The sequence below is a fragment of the Primulina tabacum genome, chromosome 7, assembly GCF_025594145.1.
Source record: "Primulina tabacum isolate GXHZ01 chromosome 7, ASM2559414v2, whole genome shotgun sequence".
Taxonomy (NCBI): Eukaryota; Viridiplantae; Streptophyta; class Magnoliopsida; order Lamiales; family Gesneriaceae; genus Primulina; species Primulina tabacum.
The window spans coordinates 13,883,173-13,893,496 of NC_134556.1; the positions used below are offsets into that span (position 1 = coordinate 13,883,173).

Genomic DNA, 10,324 nt, shown 5'->3' on the forward strand with positions numbered 1-10,324 from the left:
AGTAAAACAATGGAATCTTTCTTCATCATAAATGAATACCTATTCTTGTACCAATCATGTGTCACCCGCCTATCATATTGCCAAGGTCTACCCAACAAGATATGACATGCATGCATGGGTACCACATCACACAAAACCTCATCCACATACTTCCCAATAGAAAAAAACACCAACACTTGTTTGTTCACCTTCACCTTCGCACAATCGTTCAACCATTGAAGCCTATATGATTGGGGATGCTTTAATGTAGGTAAACCCAATTTTTCCACCATCTCACTACTAGCCACATTGGTACAACTCCCCCCATCTATGATTAAATTGCAAACCTTTTGATTTACAAAACACCTAGTATGGAACAAGTTTTCCCTTTGGTTAATCTCCTCCTCCTTGACTTGGGCACTCATGAAACGCCTAGTCACTAGTGCTTTACCTACAACCGCCTCATATCCCTCATCGGGATCCTCTAACGCAGGCATCTCATCATCATCGTCTTCCCCCTCACTTTGAGACTCATACTCACCATATTCATTCAAAATCATCACTCTTTTATTATGGAACTCACTAGTACCAACTTCAAGCTTATCCAACATTTCATGTAACGACTCCATTTGGGTCGTCATCATCCTACTAAAATGCCCAAACAACGCCTCCATTTGAACCTTAGACAACCCCGGGTTCAAACTATCTCCTACCTCCTCCCTCTCCATTTAATTTCAAATTTGTACCTGCAAGAAAACGTTAGTAGAAACAAAATAATCCTCACCCAAATGCTCACGATCACTCCAAAGAAATTCACTCGTCTTTTCTCTCAATTTTTTTTTCTTTTTTTTTTTGCTCACAACAAATACTCACCGTTCACTCCAAGAAATTCACTTGCACTCAAGTAATGTCACTCGAATTCGAGAGTTCTCTCAAGGTGCTCAAGCATTGTAGTTGTGTATCAAACAATCAAGTTTCAACTTGTGAACAATTGTGATCGACCCACTTAGACTGCGTAGACAATCAATTTGAAGATAAATAATATTTTTTTTTTGACTGTGAGAGGCAATTGATTATGACTCTCTAAAGGAAGTAGAACAAGATATCAAAAGAAATTAATGGTGAATTTTCAGAATTTTTGTATTTTATTTTTTGGCTGTGTACTTATTCGAAAATCACCAAAGAAAAATAAAAAAAAATCAACTTTTCTTCGAGAATCACAGATTCACGAAGAGACGAAGAACGATAAACGAAAACAGATCTGGAAACTACGAAGAAATAACAGATCTGAAAATTGAATAACAAGATACTTACTTGAATTCAATGAACCTAAGCTCTGATACCAAATGATGTGAATCTTTGTACGACGAATAGCAAACACGATTAAAATCGAATCGCGCCCTCAATTCAATAACGAACAAAGAATCGTTGTTGTCCCGATCTTTTGAATCAAGTGTGTGTGTTGTGATTTTCACCTCTAAACTATGGAAAATCTAGCAACAATAATCACAAAATAACAACCGAAATTATAACGAACCTTCGAAGAACCAGTCGACGACAATCCGCACAAGCACGATCGACAAACGCCACAAAGTTAAAAACTTTGATAAGTTTGATTTTGAATAACAAAGCGAAGGTAGGAGAGAAAACTCTAAACTTTGATAACATATCAATAATGAATCTGAAAGTGTTAAAAATTTCGTGCAAATATGTCTACATATTAGAAAAAGATTGCAAATCTAGTTACCAAAATAATCAAAAATCTAACTAGGAAACTAGGATTTTTCCGGAACTGGTTCGCGCTCGGGCGGTAGAATATTACCGCTCGAGCACCAAGGGCTCTGCACTATTCGCGCTCGAGCGGTAGAATGTTGCCGCTCGGGCGTCGGGTGTTCTGGAAATCACGTCTTGGACAGTCCATCTGGCGCTCGGGCGGTAGTTTTTTATCGCTCGTGCGCGAAGCATTCTGCCACTTTTCTTCGTTCATCACTTGAATGGTGTTCCTATGCCTTCCGAACTCAATCCCATGCACCAAAAACCCTTCAGCACTCTGCTCCTTGCTTGTAAGTCCTTCTTCATTGCTCATAAGTCCGTGCAACGCTTCCTTGAAATTCTTCAATTGTCCCCTCGTGATTGGTCCCTCCGGCAACTCCAAAGGGTCCCATGCTTTCCTTGGCGCCTGACCATCTCATGTGCACTGTTATAATTCTATAAACAAGGCATAACCATATCAAATTATAAACAATCTAGTATGTGATTTTGGGAAACTCAAATAAGGTCTAATTTGAGTTGTGTCTTCCCGAATCAACATTTAATTATACCTTTCTTGTCGTAGTCTCGGTTGCACAAGTCGAAGTCTTGAAATCTCGATATCAAATCTATCAATACCAATCTGATTTAACATATACATAATGTACCAGATCAACCTCTAACTCAAAGGAATACATATACGGATCAATATTCAATCTCGGTACATTTCGACGGCATAACGGCGAAATCTCGCGATACCGGCCAACTCAAACATCAATACTCAATAACAATAACTCATAATCCTCAACAAACATCAATCCACAAGCTCAAAATTTGTATAATCTCATTCATATATTGTCACACCCTTACACTATACTTAGCATAATTACCATAATCAAAATAGGGTTTGAATGATATACCTATAGTATGAAGCATATCAAACAAGGGCATCAAATTGACGGTTTATAAATTACCGCTTGAGCGCGGCACTTTCTGTCCGAAACCAAGATTTTTCGTGCAGGGGCGCTCGGGCGGTAAAATCTTACCGCTCGGGCACCACCCATTCTGCTTCTGCGCACTGGTTCCTCAAAGATTGCTCTAGAAACTTCTCTTTCGTTCATATTCTGGAAAAGTGGTAAACTAGGAAGTTGTAGCTCCATGTCTTGGCTTGAATCTTCAACTGGTTTCAGGTCATTTGGAGCTCTTAGTAAAAAGTTATGCCCATTATCCTAACATGTGTCAGTGTGGGAATGACGGTATACACGACCCACTTCGGGGCACTTTGGCTTGTCTTACACAATGATTTGGAAAAAACCCAAAACGTGAAAGTTGTAGCATTATATCTTAGCTTTCTAATGGTTAAGGCCTCACATAATTTGGATCAATATTCAAATCATTATGCTAAAACCCGTAACAGCTACCACGATTTCATCTCATTTCCTGTAGTCCTATACCAACTTTCATTACACTACTTCTACCTACACCTCTTACTATAACTATTTAGGCATATATTCATTCTCAATACACCATGAACAATATAAAAGTCATGTTCAATCTCAATATTGATACCTCAATCATCACGTGAAATCTAATGAGCTAAATAACTATATTATTAAACGACATAAACGCATTATTATCATTTGTACGAGTAACCGGGCATTACAATTCTCCCCTCCTTCAAAGAATTTCGTCCTCGAAATTTGTCGTACCATATAGTTCGGGATATCTGTGTTGGATCTTGCCTTCTCGCTCCCAAGTTGCTTCTTCAATTGCATGGTTGCGCCACAGTAGTTTTACCAAGGGTATTTCCTTGCCTCGTAACAATTTTTATTTCCTATCAAGAATTTGGACCAGTCGTTCTTCATATGAGAGATTCGATGCAAGCTCCAATGGTTCAAAATGAAGAACGTGAGAAGGGTTGGCCAAATACTTTCGTAGCAATGAAACGTGAAAAACATTATGAACATTTGACAAGTTTGGTGGTAAAGCAAATCCGTAGGCTCTGTCTCCTATTCTTTCCAAGATTTCAAATGGACCGATATATCTTGGACTCAATTTTCTTTTCTTACCAAAACGCAAAATGCCCTTCAATGGTGATATCTTTACAAATACATGGTCACCAACCTGAAATTCCAATCGACGACGTCCCACATCAGCATAGCTTTTCTGTCGACTCTGGGCAATGTGCATTCTTTCTCTGATCTTGGTTACCAATTCAGCTGTCTGTTGTACCAATTCAGGGCCTAATAATTTCCTTTCTCCTATTTCATCCCAATGTACTGGAGATTGACATTTTCTACCATATAATGCAGTATATGGTGCCATTCCAATGCTTGACTGATAGTTATTGTTATATGTAAACTCAGTCAATGGTAGTTTACTGTCCCAACTACCTGGGAAGTCAATAGTACATGCCCTCGACATATCTTCTAAGATCTGATTCACTCGTTCTGATTGTCCATCAGTTTGAGGGTGGAATGCTGTGCTGAATGACAATCGAGTTCCCATAGCATGATGCAAGCTTTTCCAAAATGCAGATGTAAATTTGGGATCTCTATCTGATACAATGGACACTGGGATGCCATGAAGCTTCACTATCTCTTTGATGTATTCTTCAGCATATTGATTCATCGTGTATGTGGTCTTCACCGGAAGAAAGTGAACTGATTTTGTAAGTCGATCAACAATAACCCATTTAGCATTGAATCCTCTTTGTCTTCTTGGCAAACCAATGATGAAATCCATTGTGATATGTTCCCATTTCCACTCAGGAATGGGTAGTGGTTTCAGGAGTCCTGCTGGTCTTTGATGTTCAGTCTTGACCTGTTGACAAGTTAGATATTGTGCAACAAATTGAGCAATGTCCTTTTTCATACCTGGCCACCAAAATAATGGTTTCAAATCCTTGTATATTTTTGTGCCTCCTGGATGGATCGAATAAGGAGTAGCATGAGCATCAATAAGAATGTCGGTTCTAATCGTTCCTTGCTTTGGCACACACAATCTCCCTCGATATGTCCATATTCCTTCCCCATTCAATTCAAAGTTCAAATTTCCTTTTTCTTCATCTCGCTGCCTCAATTGCTGTAATTCATTATCTGTATTTTGTTCGACCTTAATCCTGTCTGCAAGCGTTGGTCGAATCATGAGGGATGATAACTGGATTACAGCCCCTTTTGGAATAACATCAATCTTCAAGTTCTGTAAATCCCATAAAATTTGTTCTTGTATTTGCATTGCAGCAATAGAACTGGACTTTCGACTTAATGCATCCGCAACCACATTGGCTTTACCTGGATGATAGTTAATAACACAATCGTAATCTTTTACTAATTCCAACCAACGTCGTTGTCTCATATTCAATTCTTTTTGCGTGAATAAATATTTCAAACTCTTGTGGTCCGTGTATATTTCACACCGTTCGCCATACAGATAATGGCGCCATATTTTCAAAGCAAATACCACTGCTGCCAGTTCTAAATCATGTGTGGGATAGTTCTTTTCATATTCCTTCAATTGTCTTGAGGCATAAGCAATCACCTTTCCGTGCTGCATTAAAACCGCTCCTAAACCTTGTTTCGAAGCATCAATGTATACCACAAAATCTCCTGGTCCTTCTGGTATAGCAAGGACTGGTGCTGATGTCAATTTTGCATTTAACTCTTGAAAACTGTGATCACATGCTTCGTTCCATACAAATTTCACATTCTTTCTTGTTAAAGCAGTCAAAGGCAGTGCTATCTTAGAAAATCCCACTATAAACCGCCGGTAATAACCAGCTAACCCAAGAAAACTACGTACCTCGGTAACAGTGGTAGGTCGTAGCCATTTATTAACAGCTTCAATCTTACTTGGATCCACTGATATGCCTTCTTTTGAAATGCTATGACCCAAGAATGATACTTGTTCAACCCAAAATTCACATTTCTTCCATTTGGCATATAAATGTTTATCTTTCAAAGTTTTCAAAACTAATTCCAGATGTTCTCGATGCTCGTCTACAATTCGTGAGTAGATGAGAATATCATCTATAAACACAATCACGAACTTGTCTAGAAATGGCTAGAAAATTCTGTTCATTAAATCCATGAAAGAAGCTGGTGCATTCGTTATTCCAAATGGCATTACAAGAAATTCATAATGCCCGTACCTGGTTCGGAAGGCAGTCTTTGAGATATCATCTGATTTCACTTTTAGTTGATGATAGCCTGATCGTAAATCAATCTTTGAAAAAATGGCAGCTCCTTGTAATTGATCAAACAAATTATCAATTCTGGGGAGTGGATACTTATTTTTGATTGTCACCTTCTTCAACTCCCTATAATCAATACACAAACGCAGGGTACCGTCTTTCTTTTTCACAAACAAAACAGGTGCACCTCACGGTGAAAAGCTCGGTCTAATAAACCCTTTATCAAGCAACTCCTGTAACTGTTCTTTCAATTCTTTCATTTCTGTAGGAGCTAATCAATAAGGAGCTTTTGAGATCGGATGAGTCCCTGCCACAACATCAATTACAAATTCGATCTCTCTATCTGGGGGTAAGCCTGTTACATCATCAGGAAATACCTCTGGAAATTCACAAACAACATCTGTATCTTTTAACTCACAAAGAGGTGGATCAATAGTTAACACAGATGCTAAATATCCTTGACACCCCTTCTGTAGTAATTTACAAGCCTTCATACAAGAGATTATCCGAAGAGGTAAGGATATACCTGCACTTGCTACTGTGAATGGTTCAGCTCCTACTGGTGCAAACTTGATCATCTTTATGCCACAGTCAATAGTAACTCTGTACTTCGAGAGCCAATCCATTCCCAATATCACATCAAAATCGGTCATTTTCAAAACAATCAATTCAGCATACATCTGATGGCCTTGGACATATATTGGACACCCTCGCACAATCTGATCTGTCTGTAATTCTTGACCGGAAGGTAAGGCTATGGCGAGTTGCGTCTCTATTGTACTTGCTGTAATGCCGAGTCTCCTTACAAACGATTCCGAAATAAAGGAATGCGTGGCTCCTGAATCTAGTAAAACAATAGGAGTAATACAAGAAATCAAGAACATACCAGTGATCACCGATGTATCTGCATCCACTTCTTCTTTGGTCATCGAGAAAAGGCGTCCATGTACTTTCTCAGAACTCCCTGGACAATTCCTGGCGAGATGCCCTGGCTTTTTGCAACGATAACAAACACTGGAACCTTGCATACATTCCCCGCCATGAAGTTTGCCACATTTAGGACAAGGTGGACTGTCCTGTTCTTTACGTGGAGTGGTACCCTTGTCACGGGGTTCCTCTGGTCTAGTACCCTTGCTATCGGTCTTTTTGCCTTGTCCTATTCCTTGGCTCTTTTGAAAGTACTGCTGCTTTCGCTGTTGCCTATCTCTGTCAATGTCTTGTTCGTCCTGTTCAGCCATAAGTGCTCTTTCCACTTTCTCCCCATAGGTAGCAACTTTCGACATTCGTACATCTCTTTTAATTTCAGAGCGAAGTCCCCTCATGAAGTGTTCGCCTTTACTCGTGTCATCCTGGGAAATATAGGGTACGTATTGGACTCCAGCTTCGAATTGTTGTATGTATTCTGTCATTGACATGGTCCCTTGCTTCAAATTCAAGAAGTCACTGGCTTTCTTGGCTCGTACATCTTTACTAAAATACTTGTTGTAAAACACAGTTTTGAAAGTTCCCCATGTCAATGGTCCAATAGGTAATGCAACTCTAGCACTCTCCCACCATATCCTTGCATGCTTTGTTAACAAAAAGATAGCACAAATGACTTTATCAGCATCTTCCATATGAAGATAGGAGAAGATAGACTCCAACGACTTAATCCATTCTTCTGCTACTGCTGGATCGGTGCTTCCCATGAATTCTGGAGGATTCAAACGTCGAAACCGATCATATACGTCTGACTGAACAGGCATATGTCTGTGTACTATGGCTTGTGCTTGTGCCTGTTCATGAGTAGTCCGTTGCATCTCCATTAGCTGCTGTATTTGTTCACCATGGACTTTTGCTTGTTGTTGGAGCAATTGAGCAAAGTCATCTACCGGTCGTATAAAAATTTCACACCCTTACACTATACTTAGCATAATTACCATAATCAAAATAGGGTTTGAATGATATACCTATAGTATGAAGCAGATCAAACAAGGGCATCAAATTGACGGTTTATAAAAATTTTGGCATGATGTCCCTATATTTTGTATAAGCCCAAACCCAAGCAACAACATTCATATATACATAGAAACATATTTACATATACAAACATACATTGTATCCTCACACATATCGTGGAACCTGTTTCAAACCCTGACATTCAATTCATTATAATACATATGCGGAAGCTACACAATAAGAAGTCCCGGTTCTTGTCGAGGTGAGGCACGTTACAAGCATCCATTGGCGAACCGGCATCCTATATATCTTCATTACCTGATCCAGTAATACATGAGCTACGTGAGTTTATAAAACTCAATAAGTTGGCACTTATTCGTATCAATATGCATCGAAGGTACATACATATCAAGTCGTGATCAATAATGAATCTTAAAAACATGTCATACCGTAGCATATATTCAATGTTCATTTTTGTACTTGAGCCTCATTAGTTGACCTGTACTACCGTGCTTTCTTTATTATATAGCTACTACTGTGTTGGACGTCAGGGAGCAACCTTTGGCATCCCCACGCCCCATGAACATATATTGGCCAATAGCTTTGGTGGACTTAAAACCACCCATGATGTCAACAAGCTCTATATCATGTAAAATCAGTCCATTTCTTTTCATGTTCATGTTCGTGTTCATGACATAGCACCCCTCTTCAATATTCATGAGTTCCTTACGTATTTAATACATAACAATGGAATATGGTGCTATGTTTTCATCAATAAACATACTAACAATGTACATATAGCAATAATCAATGGGAAGTATTTGAAAACATAATACTACTCATGTATTACTTCAAGAACATGCCAACTTACAGTCCAAGCTTAACAACACTGGTTTGAGATGGTGTATCTCGCTCCTATACTGTCAAATACATCAATAAACCCATCACTATGTATAGACTAGGTGAAAATAACTCCTCTACATGTAGAACAACTAAAAGAGAAGAAAACTTACACCTATATGATGCTCTTGTGAAGGAGAACTAAGTTCTCACTTCAAAACAATGAAGGAAATGAAGAAGAAAGCACTTGGAGGAAAATTTCTTGTGTTTTCCTCGAGTTCTTGCTGCTAAGGAGAGGAAAGTACTGAAGAAATGGTTCAGAAATTCGAAACTTATCCTATTTTATACTAGGCGGCGCTCAGGCGGTCATAAATTACCGCTCGAGCGCGGCACTTTCTGTCCGAAACCAAGATTTTTCGTGCAGGGACGCTCGGGCGGTAAAATCCTACCGCTCAGGCGCCACCCATTCTGCTTCTGCGCACTGGTTCCTCAAAGATTGCTCCAGAAACGTCTCTTGGCTTGAATCTCCAACTGGTTTCAGGTCATTTGGAGGTCTTAGTAAAAAGTTATGCCCATTCTCCTAACATATGTCAGTGTGGGAATGACGGTATACACGACCCACTTCGGGGCACTTTGGCTTGTCTTCCACAATAATTTGAACAAAACCCAAAACGTGAAAGTTGTAGCATTATATCTTAGCTTTCTAATGGTTAAGGCCTCACACAATTTGGATCAATATTCAAATCATTATGCTAAAACCCATAACAACTACCACGATTTCATCTCATTTCCTGCAGTCCTATACCAACTTTCATTACACTACTTCTACCTACACCTCTTACTATAACTATTTAGGCATATATTCATTCTCAATACACCATGTGATGCAAATATGGTTGATCAAGCACCAAAGAAAGCATGGGAGTCGTTGGAGTTGCCCGAAGGACCTATAACGAGGGGACGAAGCAAGAAGTTTAAAGATGCACTTCAAGGACTCATGATGAGCTATCAAGGAAGTCCTACAAGTTGGATGTCTAAATTAGAGGAGGTTGAGAATCATGGGAATAATATTGGAGGTTTTTGAAATGTTATTCAAGTGCAATTGCCGAAGGTACAGCGCACCCGCGCCAGTTCAGGGACTGCACCCGCGGTCCATAATAATCAAATTTAAGAGAATATTGCCGAAGCTATACCGCACCCGCGGTCCAAAGGCGAGCGCACCCGTGGAAGGCGAGCGCACCCGCGCTCCTAAAAGGACCGCACCCGCGGTCCTTTGCATCCGAACTTCGCCGAAGCGGCACCGCACCCGCGGTCCAGTCTGCAGCGCACCTGCGGTCTTTTGTCAACTTCCGTGTCAAATTTGCTTGTTATCATAATTAAGCTTTTTTACACTACTTTTTCATACTTTATTTAATATATATTCAGTGTATCAGACCATGAACGAATTATGATGAATGATAGATAAAAGTTCTTGAGTTTTCTCTCAATTTGCAAAGCTTGTGCTTTGTGTTTATCAAAATCAAACTTATCAAAGATTGCATCTTTGTGACGTTTGTCGATTGTTCTTCGCACGGATTTTCAAAACAAGTTCTTTGAAGGTTCGTTTGAAATTCAATTGTTTTATCG

At 39.5% G+C, this 10,324-nt stretch overlaps 1 protein-coding gene across 1 annotated transcript; it reads right to left on the minus strand.

Annotated features, from left to right (window-relative positions):
* Positions 1-4,991: 4,991 nt before the first annotated feature.
* LOC142550581 (uncharacterized) lies at positions 4,992-7,725 on the minus strand. Its single transcript, XM_075659656.1, has 3 exons — positions 6,807-7,725; positions 5,269-5,597; positions 4,992-5,021 (listed from the first exon to the last, which is right to left on the minus strand). Exons 1-3 carry the CDS (start codon positions 7,723-7,725, stop codon positions 4,992-4,994), a joined length of 1,278 nt encoding a protein of 425 aa, XP_075515771.1.
* Positions 7,726-10,324: the final 2,599 nt, after the last annotated feature.